The following is a 19,633-nucleotide window of genomic DNA, read 5'->3' on the forward strand; positions in this document are numbered from 1 at the left end:
AGTAATAGATAAATAAAAAGACTTAATTAAATAATTAAATAGTATTTATAGTATTATATTAACTATAAATAAGATAATTAAATTTAAAAGCTACTTATAGTATAACTAGCTTATAATATATCTATTTTAAATATAATAAAGCTTATACTAGCTTATACTAACTTTAAATTTACTTTTAATATTTATAGATTATTATAAAAAGAACTTTTAAATATTAAGGTAATTCTTATTATTAATTAGCTATAATAGCTATATAAAAAAATAAAGATAAAATTAGAATTTATTAAAAAATAAAAATAAAAAATTATAATTAAAAACAATTAAAAAGATTAATTTTTTAAAAGAGGGATATAATTTATTTTATAATAAAAAATATTATAATAAAAAGGCTAAATAATAAATTAAACTTTAAATTTATTAAATTTTATAAAATTTAAAAAAAATCTTAAAAAATAATTATAAATTAAACTTACTATTAAAAGTTAAGCTTTATTTAATCTTTTATATTTTATTATTTAAATTAATAGTAAATACTATTTAAGTTAAGATATAAAATAATAATTAAAAAATAAAAATTAAGAATAACTAAGAATTTATAGTTAAAATAATCCTTAATATAAAAAGAGAAAATAATAAAATAAAATATCTTATAAAATAAAAAAACTATAATTTCTTAAAAGATATATAGAAATTCTATAAATACCTTATATATTACTAAGCTAAATTAAAAGATTTTCTTAAGTAAGAAAATATACTAAAGAATATATATTAAAATAAATTTTAAAATTTTAATTATATATAATATCTTTTAAAGAAATTTTATTAATAAAAATAAATATTAAAAGATTATTAAAATTAAAATTCTACTTTAAATTACTTATAATAAGAATATCTCTAGAGGGAATAATAATAAAAAAAGATTTACTCTACTTTTTCTTATACTTTTTAAGCTTATTTATAAATTAAAAATCTTAATAAACTATTTTTTTACTTTTTAATTTTAATATATACTTCTAATAATAAAGATATATTAAATAGTTTAAAACTTTATTTAAAGTAGCTTATACTACTATTATTTACTGCTCTATCTTTTTCTTTTTTTACTTTAAATACTTAAACTTAGTATTTATTTTATTTACTATTTAGAGTATTAATAAGTAGAAAATATTATAGAAAATAATAGATTATATATATATCTTAATAGAAATATTAAAATTATTATAAGTATAGCTTTATTAGATATACTTATTATATTAAGATAACTTTTTAATTATCTTATAAAATAAACTCTATTTAAAATAATAAGAATATAATATAATATAATAATTAATAGTTTAGATAGTATAGTAAAAAGCTATATAATATTAAGTAATATAATTAAATATACTATTAGGTTATTTATAATAATTAAGAAATAAATTAAGCCTCTTAAAAATAAAGTTAATAAATAAATAATAAAATTATAAAATCTTAAAATAAGATTTATTAAAGAGAAGATATTATATTACAGCCTAGCTATAACTTATATTAAACTCTAGATATAGCTCTACTTTTTTTTAGCTTTTTAAAATAAAATATAATTTAGCTTTTATAATTACTATATAGGTAATTATACCTAATTATATTAAGTATATAGATAATTAAGTAATATATATTTACTATAAATAGCTACTTAACTATTAATATAACTTAATTACCTTAATTACCTTAACTTACTATATATTACTATATTTAACTATTACTAAATATAATACTTTCTTTATAAATAATATCCTAATTACTCTACTAATATAAACTTATAATTTATCTATTAGTAATTTAATTTCTTACTTCCTTTAAATTATATTTATAGTAAATTAAAAAATATAATTATTATAGCTTACTACTTTTTATTATTTTCTTAAATAGTATTACTTAAAATTAATTTTATTTAAATACTTAAATATTATAATTAAAAATAAATATATTATTTCTAAGTATATTTAATATTCTATTAATAAGAATAATATTATTATAGCCTCTTATTATTATAGTTAAATTAAAACTTATTTTAATATAAAAATTCTTTTTATTTACTTATATAGCTAATATATTCTTATATTTTATTTAGGTAATTTAGCTAGCTTTAAATTTATATTATAATTATAATTAAAGTAAATTTAATAAAATTTAAAAGTAATTAAATTTATTACTTATAAAAAAAACTATTAAAAGTATTATAAAAATTTAATAGCTTATATAAAATAAAAATATATTATTATTTAATAATAATTAATTATTCTTTAAAGTTATAATATATATTTATTATCTTATTATAATATTAATATTATTATTTTAATATATCTATCTTTTTTTTTAAGTAATAAAAATAAAATAATTAATAACTAATAATTAAATTACTTTTTATTAAATATAAAAAAGTATATATTTAGTTTTTTTTAGCTTTATTTAATATTATTAAATAGATTAAAGCTATATAGTAATCTTAAATAATAAAAATAAATAATAAATACTTTATTTAATATTAAAAAAAATAATAGCTAAATAATAAGATTATTACCTACTAATTTCTATTTAAAACTTCTGTTTAACTCCTCTAACTTTAATTCTATTATCTATAATTAATAATCTTACTATTATAGTTAATAACCTTAAAATAGTAATCTTATTTTAAGTAATAGAATATAAAAAAGATATCTCCTATTATTAAAAAACTAACTTCCCTTTTAATACTTATTTTATTATAACTAATTTTTAATATAGTAAATTTCACTTTAATAGCTCTTTTTAGAAATAACTTATTATATTTATATTATAAATCCAATTTTAATATAATCTTAAATTCTCTTAGAATTTAAAAGATAAATTAAAAAGATAAAAGCTAAATTTCCTCTTAAGCTTTCTTAAAAAAGAAAATCTATTTAAGCTATTACTATACTATCTATAATATCTAAATAAAAGCAATAAATTATATTAGCTATTTTTAGATATTATTTACTTCTTAGTAATAAAATTAAAGTTAATAAATAAGAAAATTAAATTTTATCTACAATCTTATTCTATATATTAAATAGAAATAGCTATACTTTATAACTTAGCTAAAAATATTAATAATTAATTTAAGAAGTTAAGTTTTCTCTAGAATATTACTAGAGCTTAATATAACTTTTAATTTTAGAAGCTATTATATTATATTAGATTGGTATAGATACTAGCTATATAGATACTAGCTAGAGGGGGAATTTAAATAAAAATAGGTTATTATAGATATTAGGGATCTAGAGTATTTTATAAGTTAGGTTATAGGAGTTTTTAGTATATTTATTAAGATTAGAGTTAAAAAAGTTAGATAGAATTCTAATAAAAAGAAAAAAGCAGCTTAAAACTTAAAACTTAGGCCTTAGTAATTATAATATATATATAATAAAAATATAGTAAATTTAAATACTAAGTTCTTTTATTAAGGGTAAAAAAGTATATATATAACTAAAGAAAATATACTAATATAAATTATTATAAATTAAAATTTACTTAATATAAAATTAATATACTAAGCTTTATTACTACTATTAATAGTTATTAATTTACTTTCTTAATAAGCTATATTACTTTTTAAGTTTATTAATTTCTTTTATCTTTTTTTTTTATAATATTAAAATAGTAATCTTAAGAATCTTTAATAATTATTTATTATTCTATTTAAAAGAAAATTTAATATTATTTTATTAGCTAAGTTACTTAATTTAAATTATAGTAAATTAAATATTTATATTTAGTTATTTTAATTATAAGCTAGAAGTTATAAATAAATAACTAATAGATAATAAAAGCTAATATATAAAGTTAATAATAAATATAGCTATATTTAATTTATTTAATTATTAAATTACTATTTTTAGTAATTTAATAAAAGCTAAAAAAAGCTAACTACTAAAAAAATAGAATAATATAAATAGAATATTAAGATATTAATTAATTATACTTATATTATAGTAATAAGTAATTAGCTATATTATTAATAAAAATTAATACTATAAAAATATTAAAAAAAGAAAAAAATATAAATAATAAAGATATTTTACTTAGTAAAGAATTAATAAAGAAAAATAACTTATATATAGTATAAGTTAATATAATATTATTAAATAAAAAGTTATATAATATTAAAAAAGAAAAAAATAAGAAAAAGAAATAATAAAAGTATATAGAAATATAAAGTTAGAAATTAGCTACTTTATAAATAATGTAAAAATAATAAGTAATTATAAATTTAAAGATTTTCTAGTTTAATAACTATTAAAATAATAAGTTAAAATTACTATTTTTAGAAGTAAATAAGCTATTTAATATAATACTTAATATAATAATACTTTTATATTTATTATATATCTTCTATAATATATAAATATATATTATACTTTAATTTATTTTATATTAATATTTTAATATATAAAATTAGTTAAATATTAAGTAAAAATAAAAGCTACTTTTATATTTTAGCTTAATTTTTATTAATATTTAAAATAAATTAAATAAATATACTGATTTTTTTTTTATCTTTTAGCAGCTAATATTACTATATTTTCTTTTAATATATATTTATATTTTATTTACTATTATTTTTATACAATATTTTTAATATATAATAAATAAATACTTAAAGATATAAATAAATAGCTTTATTTTATATTAGCTATTTTATAATAATTTCTTTTTATTATATATAGAATATTATTTTCTTATTTTATTTTTCTTATATTTTAATTTACTTTTTTTAAGTTATTATAATAGTAAATTTAATATAGCCTACTTTAAATTTTAATTTTATAGCTTATTAATATTTCTTTATTAAATTATCTTTTATATATATAACATTACTATTTTAATTTATATCTTTTTATAAAATACTTTTTTAATTATATTTTTACTATAAAAACTTTCTTTTTTTTAAGCTAACTTTAAATATTATTCTCTTTTTTAACTTTTCTTACTCTATTTATATATTTACTTATTACTATTTATTTCTTTATTATATTATATTTTAAATTTCTATATTAGTATATTTAATTTCTTTTTAAAACCTATTTTTTATAGAAATTATATATCTTATTTTTACTTCTTACTATTACTTTTTATATTATATAAATTTATTTTTTAACTTAAAATATAATATTATTATAAGAATTTAACTTTAAAAAAGTTAAAATAGTAATTAATATTATAATTTTTCTACTTAATAGCAGTTTCCTCTACTATTAAAGTAAAAAAAAAAGTAATAACTTAATTATAAATTAAGTTATCTAGCTATATTTATCTACTAAACTTAGAATCTAATACTATTAAATTTACTATTTTAAATTCTTAGCTTATAATACTTATAATATAAAAATATATTAATTAATCCCTTTAATAAGTAAAATTAATTAATTTACTACTCTATTATAATCTTTAATTTAATAGTAGAAAAAATAGAAAATAATACCTAATTTATTAACTTATTTTAAATAATATAATATAAGCTATATTAGTAATATAAAAGGTAATTCTACAGGGGAATTCTATAAAGGGAATTAATCCCTCTATAGGCAGATATATATAAAAAGTAGTAAAAATTCATATTCTCTTTAAAAAGAAATCTAGCTATCTATTTATAGAGGAATTCCAGGGAATTCCCTAGCAGTCCCTAGGAAATTCCCGGGCGGTATTGCTATAGAAACTTCCTTAGTAATTTCTATAGTAATCCTAGCATAGGAATTCTACTAGAAGTTTTCGGAAATTACCAGGAATTGATATAGGTCTTTAGTTACTCTAGACTTTCCAGTTAATATTGGGATATTCCAGGGTATTCCGCAATATTAAAGAAAATATATAGAAAGTTATTATATAGGTATTTTAGTCAGTTAGTTTAATATTATACTAGATTATATATATAAAATTAGATTAATTTAAAGCTTATATCTTCTAATAGAAAAGTATCTTATAAAATAGAATATTAAGTTAGTTATAAAAAGGTTTACTAATAAGATATTAATAGAGTTTATAGCAGCCTAATATCTAAAAGAGGTTAAAAATAAAGATTAAATAGAGAATATAATAATAGTAAGAAAATTTAAATAAATCTCTTAAAAATAAAAATAATTAATTAATAGACTTTCTAATAGCCTTAAGCTCTTTTAGTCTCTCTAACTTTTAGAAAGAATCTCTAATAAAAAGAAAAAATAATAATTTTTCCCTAATAATAATACTAACCTCCTCTTTTAACCCTACTTAAGTTACTCTAGAGATATCCCTACTAATAACTAGCTAGCCTAAATATCTCTAACTACCTATTATATTAGTATCTAAAATATACACTCTAATATTATAAAAGAGATTAAGATTCTTTAAAAAATCGGGATAAGATATCTTACCTAGGTATTTATAACTAGATATATATACTAAGAGTAGAAAGTAACTGAATGAGGTTAATAATTTAAAGAGAAAAGAGGAAGATAAGAAGTTAAAATAGAAACAGAGAAGAGAAGAGATATAATACATGCACGGGCCAGATTTAAGGTAATTAAACGAAATACAAGAGACGTAGTAAGTGCACGGACGACCGCGTGGTGTGCACGGGCCAGAAAAGTGGTAATTTGATGAATTATATACACAACTGCGTACAGTAGATATTTGATTTATATAACAGGTCAAAATCAATAGCGGCCTTAGGACCGCATTTCTGTGACTGCTGAAATAATCTCCCCTCCACCTCTCGATGTTTACTAATGTGATGGACTTCTTCTACTCAAGCTAAGCAAGTTGCTGGCACGAAGCCACCATACTTAACACGATGCTCTCGAAATTTCCATGTTCCATAATACGCCTGAGATCATAGTAAACACTGGCCGATTCCAGTTTGACGCCCTTAGATCTCATAATTGCTTCCATCCAATCTTGACAGGCTGGCCATCCCCCCCCGGAAGCCAAGAAATAGTTGTTGAGATAACCGTCGAGATAGAACTGGGTCGAAATTGAGCTAGATCTCTTGGCCATTTGATAGATACCTACAGGAATGTGCAAAGGCTTCGCTTCATTCAACTTCTCCTTAAAATCTAGAACAACATCAAGTGTGAATCTGCATAAAGGCGGAAAGATCACAGCATGGGGAAGGAAAGCCAATTTCCAAATCAGAGGTGTCGGGCCTCTTGTTAGACCTTCAGGAATCGACCAGCGATTCAACTGCGCTGAGTGACTGCGAAGAATATCCGCTTCTGTGCTCAAAACATACCAGCAGATCCAGAGCAGGCACCTGAATTCCAAATTCGGGGCCTGAAACTGGACCATCTCTTCATCGATGCCATGGAGGTAACTGCATAAAATCTTTGCAGCTTCCTGTGAGTAGTGAATATGAGGTTCTTGGGATTGAAACGCCTGGACAAGGAATTGAAAGAACAGTAGCTTTGCCCGATTAATTCGCCCATTGCCAATTCGAGAATTGAGAAATCTCGAGGCGATTTCTGGCGGGAAATCCTTGCTTTCCAACCACTCAGCGTGTCGTCTGATACCCGAGATTGAGCGACGAAGCTGTTTGGAGGCTTTTCGATGTACGTTGTGGCGACTCAAATCTGGCCATTGCACTCTGCAGAGTGTCACTCTCGAGAAGTCCCGAATTCGAGACTTCCGACGTTCTGGCGGCATCGGCCCACGAGCTATGAGACCCCCAACGTGAGAAATGATCCGACATTGGAGTTCTCGCTGAGTGATGCAGGCCCCCTTGCGTCGAGGGCATGAGCAACCGTCTTGATGTGTGGTTTGTGCAATGAACTTCTCCACAAATGCTCTCCTGCCGCTAGACTGGATGTCTTGGAGCACAGCCTCAGTGAGGGGGTCTGGGGCATTATCGTGCGAGTCTTTGAAGAAAAGAAGAAGGTCGCAGTTGCGGCTAGCGGCATGTTAGATATCTGTGATGGAGACATCCTGAGATTGCGTATCTTCACTCACCATATCAACGACATGCCTCTAAACTCTGCACGTCTTTCCTGCTCACAGCGGGGACAATGTGTTTCGTACCGGTCTTCATGTGGGAAGATGATGCTGATTTCAATGCGGTCGTCCTTGCTGACTGTGTCTCTGAATGGCTTTGCAGGGCGGCTGGGCAGAATATCGATGTCGGAATCGGCCTTGTGAATGAGGTAGCGTTGATGGACGATCGCCTCATTCCCGGGATCGTTCTCGGGGAATGCCCGGAGGAGCAACTCGTGGAGACACTGAAACAGGTCAGTACGAAGAGTGTTGATTTGGTTGGTTATGAAACGCGTACGGCCCATGAGGAGACGGATACAAAATCGACGTGGCCTCGTTTGCCACGGGGATCTACCAGAGTGAATCCGTCCGCGAGCGGTTGATTTTCTTGACTATAAAATTGCATCACGATTTAGATTAGAATCAGCGGGAGGTATGGGAACCCACTCACCCCGAGTACAATTGTTTCTTGAGAGTGATGATCGATATCTGCTCCTTGAGGTCGTTGTGGAGCTGCTGTAGTTTCTGAGAGTAGCGTGGCCATTTAATCTTCACTATGGCACCCAAAAATGATTTCCGAGGACGGCCCCTATCGAGATGCGGTTTGAGGGCCTTGATTTTGGAATAGAATCGCTTCAGCAGTCGTCGAATACGCTTGAAGTCCTTCGCAAAGGTGTCTTGGGCTCCCTCATTGGATTCCATGAAAGCGTCAAGGTACTCAGACAAACCGGTCAGCTGATGGTATATGGTTTTGTATTGCTTGAATTCCTCAACAGCTTCCCCTCGAAGGGGGCTGGTGACTTTACGCAGCCCTTTGACGAGTAAATGACAGTCGCCAATGCTGACTGGTATGGACATCTTGCTGGTTTGATGAAGAGTAAGGCGAGGAGGAAAATGGACAGAGTTTGTGGACGCTGAGTTTGTCGGAATGGCTGTTATGTAGGTGGAGAGGAGAAGAGTTGCAAATCTCGTGCGTCGTTCATTTCTCCCAACCTGGCTCACGGCTTTTGTTGGATCTGACGGCGACGCCACGCTGTCACGCTTCGACGCCCGCGACGGGTTGAAGCCTCTTGCAGAAGGTGGGTGGCATTGGCAGCCTGTGAGGCGGACAATTGATGGTGTGGCATGCGACTGAAGGGCGTACTGGGAGGCATCGCTCAAGGCAGATCCATCGGTTCGCCCTCGTCCACCGCAGTAAGCAGCCAACCGGGTGAAATTGCCTTGACCATCTGCACATTGCCCATGATGAATGGTGGTGCTGCGTTGGCTGTACATATACCAACCGGCTTCGTGAGGGGGTTGGGGAGCCAGTAGTATATCTCAAAGCTGCAAGTAGTAATTGGCTCGGCTGGGCGACTCAGGGCGCATGTTGGGGGCTGATCCGGTCACACGCCCTCGAGGTGCATATTGAATGCCTTTCGGGGTGCCAACTCAAGTAAAGCGGACGATTCTGCCCTGTGTAAAAGCCAATAAGACTCGGGTAGGTGTTGCTGCATAATTCGGTAGTTCATCCACAGCCATACGATGTGTCCAGAGCAAAGCCTCGGCCTGCCATCACCATTGCTAGCTGCGTAAGACAAGCATGATCATCATTACCCGATCCATTAGACATGATTATTGCGTGCGATGGCAAATACTCTTTTATTTGTTCCTCGCTGACAATGAGTTTTGATTCAAATTTAGATATTACACATACTAAACAAAAGCAGATTACGGCACAATATTGCGCTTCCGCCGCTCTGACTGAGAGTCCTTCACGGAAAAGCGTGCTTCGAAATCCAGCCCACCGAGGTCGACCCAGGGGCAATTGAGCAACAGTCTTGGATAACATCGTCCCATTTCGCCGATTCGCCTTAATGGAAAGTATAATCGTGATGCAAGACTATAGTTGACGTCGCTTCACGTTTCGATAACATCGCGACAAAAAGGACTGGCAGTCTGAACACGGCGAACGGAAATCTGCAACTTTTTTAACACTATGAACTGTACATTCGAATTCGTCGTTGTCTGTTGCATAGCGCTGTTCATAAATCGAAGCAATCCCCCCCCTATCTTAGTTGTAGGGATTCTGTGAGAGTGAGACAGCTAGAAGGATGGCCGACCAGCCCTTGGGATTGGATTGCGCACATGGGAGAATCTCTCATCTTGGCTTTTTCATTCCCAGCACAAGTCTTCTGCCCTCAGCATCTCAGTACACATGCTGCTCTAGTACACGGATCAGGAATGCATATTGCCAGCTCTCAAATCAACATGATCCACCTGATTGATAAGGCGCCAAACACTCGTGCTCTTATCCGGACTGACTAGCAAAAACTTAATAGTTCCCTGTCCTTCATACGCAGACTTTGCTTCCTTGCATGATAAGAAACAGTTGACTATGTTTGTCAAGTCATCTCTCCATCCATACAAACTCGTCTCAAAATACGACACCCCGTCGATAATGCAGCACACTGGAAAGTCGGAGCTCAGTTGGCACACAAGCTGTTCGAAAATGAAGCATAAAGATGTCGTGCTGAGTTCTCCGGCGGATCTCGCTGCATTCAGTTGACTTCTGAAAAGTCTCGGGTCTGGAAGTCCGTCTTCGGGCCATTGTAAAAGAAGCTGGTATACAAGACTCCGAATCAACCCGTGAGGCCCGTGGAGGCCGTTGTTAGAGTTGATGTGCTCCCCCGCAAAGAAGTATAGGATGATCCTCGGTGTTTGCGCTAATGTCAAAGCCGTCGAATTGTAGTCCTCATGGACATAGGTTTCAACAAGCCCAGCGCAAGTAAGGGAAGTTGGTGCAAGACGGCCAATACTCTGATCATCGCAGTGTCCATCTACAAGCAACATCTCAGAGCCAGTACTCAGGAACCAACCATGGAACTCGGACGTCTCCATTAGGTATTTTGCTCGCCCAAGTGCCTTGGGACTGAACTCGTGATATTTGCGGAGGACAAAGCCCAGATCCCGAACGTGTGCCGTTCTCTCGTTCTTGCTGCATATGGTCTCCATAATATCCTGCACCATAAAATCTGCGGTTGATGGTGAATCATCCGGTGCTATTTGCGTCATTGTTAGAAACGTAGTGCCACGTTTCGGGCTCAGCAAAACAGACCTGGATATGGCGGTGTAATCCTCATTCTTTCCTGGACCAGAGTATACAATGAAGTGACGAGTTCCCTCGTCGATATCAATTCTCTGGTTAATAAAGACATATCTTCGGGTACTGAATCTCTCCGTGCTTGGAGTTCTCCAAGCTTCAAGGTGTTAATGTTGTTTGCTTCTTCTGTGGCTTGCGTGAGCTGTGTAAGCTGTTGGCCAACGTGACTGAATCCTTGGCTCATTTGATCTCTGCTGTGAATGACGTTTTCGTGCATAAGCTGTAACCCTGGCCTTATTATTGCGATCTCCCCTGTATTCAAGTTATCTCGGCAACGATCGAGATTTTCTTTCGCGACGTTCACTAGCTTCAAAATGTCTTCTACTTCGGCTACCGGATCATAAAAGACAGACTTCGTCAGTGCTCTGACTTCTGTAGTCGAGATTATTAAACATCCTTTGAAGAAGACATAACAAAGATACCCACTGGATTTTTCGGTTCTTCTCAGAAGGACGTCAATGAGAGATGGTATAGCCTTGATAAGCTCGTCATTCAGGTTCTGAAATGCAAAGAATAATGATTCGTCGTCGGGGTAATGTTGGCGTAATCTCTCGGCGTCGATTATTGCTTTAGGCATGCTGGAAAAGCTGTCATAAATCTTTTCGCGAGCAACTGATCTGTCCTGCACCGCCTGTTTCACCAATTGCGAGTCAACGTTCATGTGGCCAAGGTCTTGTCGAATATACTCAAAGTTTAGGGCCTTGTTCTACTTTTCTTACCTTGAAGATGATTAGCAATGCTCCTTTCAGCAATCCCAATCCATCGTCCTGAGGGATGCCTTCCAGAAAAGGTTTAACGTTTCTGGCAATGCCGTGGCCCTTCCGAATGGCCTTTCGAAAAACATTGTTATTCGCGCGAGACTCGTATTCCTTCTTGGCTTTCTCGAGCTCATCGAAGACTTGAATCCAAGAACACGATTCGGGGTCGTAGTTTGACCAAATGTTGCGATCAAACTCGGTGGCCTGAGCAGCCCGGTACCGCTGAATAGCATGTCTCAGTCCACTGCGATCCATTAGTGTCACTGCCAGGATGGTTGTTCATCTTGTTTCAATAATTAAGAAGTCTGTGGTACGGGGAGCTGTTCAGCTGGGGAAAGAGATTTTGGGTACACACGAGTTTTCAAGTTTGTGGACGAAGCGCGATGTGTCTTTATCATATAAAAGTTGGGACGTGGAGGGGATATTCATGATTTGCTCTGAATAATTTCGAAGCCACGACTGGAAAATGAATATCTCGCGGTCGTCATTCATTCGCTCCCGTAGGGTTGAAGGGAAGTTTCTTTCGAAGCCTGTCATTCCCTAAATTTATTGAAACAGTAACCCTATCATCACTTTGTCGATATTCGTGCGCAAGGGACTCAAAATTAAATACAGATGATGAGGCATTTATGGGGAATGTTTTGGTATTGCTAGAAGTGAAAAGGCCCGTGGCGTCCACTCCGGGCCTTACTACATTAGGATAAGAGTGTGTCGAGTGCATGCAAGTGTGGGATCCGAGCCTGAGACATTTCGGTACCAAACCGCCGTTGTCTTGCAGGTATTTCTGGTAAAGGCAACATGGTTTAACTGGGAAAAGACCTGGGATGGGTTGTATCTGGCGACTGGGAGGACTATGAAAGGATCAAGTGATCATACTCAAGTTGCACTTTCCTACTGCATGTCAGCCCTAGTCACAGCCAATGGAGTGAGCCCAACGGCTTCCAAATGTACATCCACAATAAGCTGAACTGACCTCATGATTGCGTGCTTATCTCGGCTAGAAGCAGGCTGTTGGCCAAGCCTCTAATGACAGCCTATCAACCTGACAACTGGCAGTTGATGTGCATTGAGCTGAAAGCACTGGGGGGTCATGCGCGCATATCCGTATTGCACTTTCTGCATCCGCGGCCTTCTATTGGCCGATTACATAGCCGACCGCTCAAATCATGCCCGAAACGTTCTTGTACATATACTGTCGTTACAGTTGACTAGCCGCAATAGGAGACACGTATGTCAATTAACCAAACAGGAAGTGGTTCGAGCCAACAGTCAAAACACAATCTTGCCACTCGTATATTGTCAAGATTCCATCGGACCCCGCTCCGTTATGGTTGCGGAAGTCTCGTCGCTTCCCTTGTACTCGCTCTTCCACAAGTCTTCGAACTCAGTCACTGTTTACTTAACCTCCGTTTTGATCGTTGTTTTGTGAGAGAATTCACACTCAATCTTTGCAATGCAACCTGCTATGTATGAGGAAAGGGAACAGGGACCGGCTCTTAACCCTAGTGAGCCGATACTCAAACAGGAATCTTCACTTGCTGAGCCAGCGATGTCTGAAAGTGTCGAAGACATTACTGTAAAACAACCAGGAACTTTGAAAGAAGAAAAGATTGAAAGTACTAGTTCGAGCTCCAGCGAAGATGGGAGGTCGTCGCCGAAAGAGCGCAAGGAAGGTGAGTGAAAAATGCCTTCAATCGAATTACTGGATATTGACTCTCGACCCAAAGGAGAACTGGCAAAGCCATCATGGTCACAGCCAGTCAATGTCTCAGAACTAACCAGTGGCGTCACATATGAATGGCTGAAGGACATGACATCACGTCTGGTAAAGCTGGAGGGTATTCCCAAGAATGAAGAACATGGCGACGCCAACACCAACGAAGAGGAAGATCTTGATGAGATCGAAACAGAGCCGAAGGTGCGGGAATGCAATTGGGAGCAGTTCAAGAATCGCTATTCTGACGAAGAATGCACTTACGCGGTGGAAGCGCTCCTATCTGGAGTTGACCTTGATGGAGAGATGGAAGCAGAACAACTCAGGCGCTTGCCCGACAAAGAGAGAATCAAGTTCGTCGAGGCCAATCGTACCAGGCCTGCTCCTCGATCTGATGCTAGCAAAGTCGTGGACAAAAGGCGCGTCGAGCGTGTTCGCATCAACTCGCCAGCCGTTTTATCCCTTCTCAGGAAGGTCACTGGTGAGACTACTTGGTCTGATAAGCCTCACACCTTCCTGAGGCCTTTCGAGATCCTTATTCACTTCCACGACAAGATGGAAGAAGAATTTGTCAAATTGCAAGCCAAATTTGAGTCACCCAGCGATTTAATTCCAACATTGGCTGGAGACGACTCCCAGCAAGTTCTCTCAGATGCTACTCAGTCACGACTAGATCTAGCAGCGGGGGACGGGACCAGACTCGACCCAGATTCTGGCTCATGCACCCCCAGAAATGCAAATCAGAGCTCCTGCACGTCTCTTGGGGAATCCTCTGCTGCCAGTGCTGTGCGAGAAACGAAGGGTAACAAGCCAAAGGAGGAACCAGACTCCGCAGACCTGAACACAATCGACCGCAAAGGGCATAATGAGATCAAAGCCTACTTGGAATTCGTCAAGGCAAGGCTTCTCCCACCCTATCACAAGTTTGACGAGCTCAACCACACCCACCGGGCCAAGGTCGAATATGCTGACCTTTGGTCTCTCTTCCGACTGGGAGAACTTATTTTTCAACAAGACGATTCCAAGACGGACTCTGCCAGCAAAGGTACCAATAATCGTCGTCCAACCGGCGGACACCCAGAAGCACGGCGCCTATGGAGGGTCTACTGGATTGGCTCGGACGACATTGACTGGACCGTCGATAATCTTGATCAGGCTGATGGTGACCTCCGACGTAACACCATGGAGACCCCGGATGCTGTAGGTGTGTGGGCGTATTACATCGACTTTGATGGAACCTCATACAGAGCTGTGGCCCGTGGCTGGACCATCACCAGGTTCGATGATGAGAAGGAAGTCACAAAACTGGAGGTTTATCCAGTCCGGTTTGAGAAAGACTACAAGAGCACGATCCAGGAGCTCCAAACGAGAGGACAGCGTTTCCGAGATTTGCTACAACAGTCACACCCGGCTGTGGAACATGACGGCTGGACTTTAACTCACGATCCATCGGGTAATAGTCTTTCGCATGACGAGAAGTCAGAATATATCGACAGCGATACGATTATAGACTTCCAGGAAGCTTATCAAATGCGCCCATTATGGAAACCGGGTTTCTTGAAAGGTGGCATGAACGTGTTCGAGCCCGATACTGAGTACGACGACTTTGCAATCATCCAATGGTCTGGAGCAGATCGCTCTAAAGTCATTCGGAAAACGAAAGAGATTGTTGTCGATTATGACGATGTCATGTCATTGGATTGGAACAAGTTCCTCGAAAAAGATGATTTCGTCGTTGACCCGGAAGTAAGGCCAATCGAGACCGACCCCGCCAAGCAAAAATTCACGCCTGAAGACCTTGCACTTCTCCCTGCAAGATTGTTTGTGTACTCTCTACGTCAGCGGCGGTTTGTTAATGCGAACATTGCAAATCTAAAGCCGCTTCCTGTAGTATCTGATCCTTTCAACGAGCTCAAGATAACCGATTCAGACAAGAGCTTGATCAGATCTATAGTTCGCGATCATTTTGATAAGAAGGACATCCAGCGAACTCTCCAAAACAAGGGTACAGAGCCTGTGGAACAAGACTTCATACGGGGTAAAGGGAAAGGACTCGTCATTCTCCTTCATGGTGCCCCTGGAGTCGGCAAGACTGCCACTGCTGAAGCTGTTGCGTATGCACATCGCAAGCCTCTATTTCCAATCACTTGCGGTGACCTAGGAATTGACCCTATCAAGGTGGAATCGACGCTATCTGAGATCTTTCGCTTGGCTAATCTATGGGATTGTGTACTTCTCCTTGATGAGGCGGAGATCTTTTTGTCCCATCGAGAGAAGAAAGATGATAACCTCCAGAGAAACGCCCTAGTATCAAGTAAGCACATGTCTAGCATAATTCTACTAACTAGACATGGTTCTGACATTTCCTCTAGTTTTCCTTCGGACTCTAGAGTATTACCCTGGCATATTATTTCTCACAACTAATCGTGTGGGAGTTTTGGATGAGGCACTCAACTCACGCGTCCACGTTAGCCTTCACTTCAAACATCTGGATGCACCTCAGACCTTGGCTCTTTTTCAAATGAACCTCAAGCGATCCACGCTGATTGCAAAACAACGCGCTGCAAACACAGACCAGCCAGAGTTGATAATCAAAGGAGACGAGATCACGGAATTTGCGATGCAGAAGTTTCACCAGCGTACAGATCCCTCAGCTCCCTGGTGGAATGGACGTCAGATCCGCAACGCTTTCCAGGTCGCCACCTCTCTAGCCTACACAGATAAGAGAAGTGAGGATGCCGGGTGGATTAGATATCTAGGCCGTGAACACTTCGAGCATGTGCTGAAAGCAATTGAAAACTACGATAGGTACCGGCAAGAACTATTTCACAAGACAGACAGCGAGATAGCAGAACACCGCGAAGAGCGATCTAGTCGAGGGTTTAGTGATAACACTATGAGCACACAGAATCGACCAGGCGGGGATCGCCATCAACGCCGCTCATTTGGACGTCAATCGTCATCTTTTTCTGCTGCTTCTTTGAGCAATAGGAGTACTCCCGAGAGGCAGTTAGATCCTGAGCCTCAGGGTCATGACTTGCGTGGCGCTGCGACTCCGACTCGCTTTATGAACAGAGCGTCTTTAAGTCCTGGCTACGTTAGATATGAAGGAGGAAGTTCAGAGCGGCCGTTGTATCGACGAGACTACGATGAGCGTGATCCTAACAACCTTGCGTACCCTTGATTAGGGGGATGACTTACTGTAAACGGCTGGACTCGTGCGCCTAGGGCTATTAAGAAGATTCGGAATCAATTTCTCATTTGACGTTACTAGTATACTCTACTGAACTTTCTATCTAACCTGCATTTAGCTCTTCTACTAGCAAGTTGCTTGTACAATGATATGAGAGACGAGTCTTTTAAACTACAAGCTCCTGAAATCTCTCAACAGTAACATTGCCGCTTTCGTTGAACACTGCCGCATTTATGCTGGCCGTCGTAATCAAAGCCCCTCTTGCATTTATAGTCGGCAGTGCTCTCTCGCAGACAAAACGGTTTTGGTTTATGAAGCGCTAGGGACCTTTGTACTTTTTCAGCGCAATGGAGGAGGCTGGTCACGGTTCGCTGGGCATTTCTTTCTGCGGTGATAGCATTGGTTCTGGGAGGAGTCATATGTGCTGCAAATGTCGTAATTGAATCTGAAATGCTCTGTTTGCCTACTCTCAAGGCGGATCCCTTCCACACATTTACATACAGTTTTGATAGCAATTTCAAGAGCAAGGATCAGTGGAAGTAAGCCGAGATTAGAATAAGTAGAATAGGGGGTAGAATCGAACTGCAGCTGGTATAGCTTAGGACCTGTATTGATCGAGTAGAGATAATGTCGGGGATCGCAGAGCACATATATAGTATATCACGTCAAATTCTCATAAAATGTTAAATGAAATTTATTCTAGAAATATTTTCTCGTATTTTGAGTTAAAAGCAAAACATGATGATCTAATTCTTAAAGAGAACGGAAGTTTTCCAACGCAACAACGTGAAGCTCAAGCGCTCAAAGGTATATACATCACCAATGGCGACCCATTTTGACTCTATGATGCTAACCTTCTCATCCTTTGGCGAATTAGTGTCTGTCACCACAAACTTGTCACCGCCCACGGTGAAAACCTGCACTTCGACGCCCTTCTTGATACTGCTTAACTGCGTCGAGAAGCTTTTGGCCTCATCTAAGTTAACAACAGCCAAGTTCATCCACCCATTGGCATCAATAGCAGCACTGACATCAAGCTTGGGCACCGTGCAAGTCGTCTCAACCCACTCGGGAAATGTCTTGCCTTGATACGTTCCCGTTCGAACGTGTACAGCGACCGACTTTCCGCGCATGTACTTAGAAAAGAGCAGCAGTGGAAAGTAAGTCGTCTGCTTCCAGATACCCACGGGCGTAGTCATAAGTGGCGCAATAACGTTGACGCTCTGCGCGATGGTCGCCATTCCGAGGTCCGCACACTTGGATGGCGCGTTCGGCGGCGTACACGGACGAGATGTTTGCGTAGTGGCCTTTGCCCATGGAGTAGTAATGGATGGAATGCATGTCGACGGATTTGATGCACTGCTAGAGGACGTATCGGTCCCAGTCTGAGTAGCCGTCTTTGCCAGAGGATAAGTGTGATGGATGGGTCAAGAAGTTTCAGGGCTGAGAATTGTCAGTGTCTGTAAGACTCGGGACCTTTTAGCGTTGGAATGCCTTACCTCGTGCCTACTGAATGGCCTTTTTAGCATAATCCTTTTTGGAGTGCTGCTCAACTTGCCTGCGCTTTGTGAGTGTTTTGTCAACAATGCTGTGAGTCATATCGAAATATGGGGGTTAGGGATGATGGGTGAGTTCCGAAAACAAAATTTGCTCGGAATAGAGCAAAAATGATATGGACAATAGAGCAAGAAAAATATAATTGAATAAGACTAGTTCTATATTTTTCCCTATCCTGTAGAATAAGTTATCTTGGTTTGGAATATTTAATAGATTAAAGTTTAATAAGTTAGTTGCTGATATGAGAAAAGTCTTGGCTTACGATTAATTTAATTGGGTATAGCGCCGAGATAGAGTAACTTTATAGAAGGTGTTGGATATGCAATTTGCTATATACAATAGCATAAGTTATTAATTAAAATAATATTAATTAAGAAGGTTATTCCTATATTAATTAAGGGTTATAGAAGTTCTATTTATACTTAAAAGAATAGGAATATTGCTACTAAAGATAAAAGTTACTATCTATTACTACTAGCTTAGTAAGTAACTTTTAGTTAATTCTATATAATATAGAGATATATATTATACTACTATATAAAGTCTTAATTTAATAAAAGGCTATATTTAATACTGAGTTAAAATATACTTTCTATCTATTTTTATTAATATAGAGATTCTATTCTATATTACTCTTACTACTAACCCCCTCTAAGTATATAAATTAATTAATATCTATATATATTCTACTATCTAAAGGTATTTAAAATAATAGATTTATTATAATTAATTTAATTAGATAGATAGAAATTAATATAATAATAATAATATTAATAATTACTTATAAGTTAAGTACTCTAATAATAGATTAATCTATCTTTAGACTACCCCTACTTATATAGTTAATTAAGCTACCTACTAACTTTAAATATAAATAAAATAATAATTAAATATTCTAATTAATTTATTTAAAGACTTTTCTTATAAAAAAATAACTAAGATTTTTAAATATTAATAAATTAGCTAATAGAAATTTAAGTAAAATTAGCTATTCTAAATATTCTAACTTAAAAGATTTTACCTATTATTTTATAGCTTTAATATTTTAAATAGAAATAAAAAGCTTATTTAAATTCTTTTTAATTATAGCTTTTTTTCTCTTTTTTAATTAGGCTAATTATTACTTTAAAGCTTTATTTTCCTCTTCTAATTATAATACTTTTATCTTTAAAATATCCAGACTCTTATTTATAATTTAAAATAGCTATCTTATAATTAGGCTATTATAGCTAGGTTAACTTTATAATTACACTAATAACTATATATTC

General features: G+C 34.9%; 4 protein-coding genes across 4 annotated transcripts; 1 reads left to right on the forward strand and 3 right to left on the reverse strand.

The window, feature by feature from the left end:
• Positions 1–6,789: 6,789 nt before the first annotated feature.
• BGZ61DRAFT_376744 (uncharacterized protein) lies at positions 6,790–8,859 on the reverse strand (the record flags this gene model as incomplete). Its single annotated transcript, XM_046242538.1, has 3 exons — positions 6,790–7,730; positions 8,012–8,388; positions 8,462–8,859. The coding sequence occupies 3 exons, from the start codon at positions 8,857–8,859 to the stop codon at positions 6,790–6,792; spliced, it is 1,716 nt and encodes a 571-aa protein (XP_046092921.1).
• Positions 8,860–9,999: 1,140 nt separating this feature from the next.
• On the reverse strand, positions 10,000–12,480 carry BGZ61DRAFT_469965 (uncharacterized protein). The gene is made up of 5 exons (XM_046248020.1): positions 12,257–12,480; positions 11,863–12,145; positions 11,570–11,774; positions 11,099–11,515; positions 10,000–11,042 (listed from the first exon to the last, which is right to left on the reverse strand). The coding sequence occupies exons 1-5, from the start codon at positions 12,436–12,438 to the stop codon at positions 10,219–10,221; spliced, it is 1,911 nt and encodes a 636-aa protein (XP_046092922.1). The 5' UTR covers positions 12,439–12,480; the 3' UTR covers positions 10,000–10,218.
• Positions 12,481–13,711: 1,231 nt separating this feature from the next.
• BGZ61DRAFT_376742 (uncharacterized protein) lies at positions 13,712–16,799 on the forward strand (the record flags this gene model as incomplete). The annotated part of the gene is made up of 3 exons (XM_046242537.1): positions 13,712–14,185; positions 14,426–15,929; positions 15,988–16,799. 3 exons carry the CDS (start codon positions 13,712–13,714, stop codon positions 16,797–16,799), a joined length of 2,790 nt encoding a protein of 929 aa, XP_046092923.1.
• Positions 16,800–17,520: 721 nt separating this feature from the next.
• On the reverse strand, positions 17,521–18,399 carry BGZ61DRAFT_469969 (alpha-L-arabinofuranosidase). The gene is made up of 2 exons (XM_046248021.1): positions 18,308–18,399; positions 17,521–18,251 (listed from the first exon to the last, which is right to left on the reverse strand). The coding sequence occupies exon 2, from the start codon at positions 18,047–18,049 to the stop codon at positions 17,555–17,557; it is 495 nt and encodes a 164-aa protein (XP_046092924.1). The 5' UTR covers positions 18,050–18,251; positions 18,308–18,399; the 3' UTR covers positions 17,521–17,554.
• Positions 18,400–19,633: the final 1,234 nt, after the last annotated feature.

This window comes from Ilyonectria robusta, assembly GCF_021365365.1.
Source record: "Ilyonectria robusta strain PMI_751 chromosome Unknown BGZ61scaffold_158, whole genome shotgun sequence".
Classification (NCBI taxonomy): domain Eukaryota; kingdom Fungi; phylum Ascomycota; class Sordariomycetes; order Hypocreales; family Nectriaceae; genus Ilyonectria; species Ilyonectria robusta.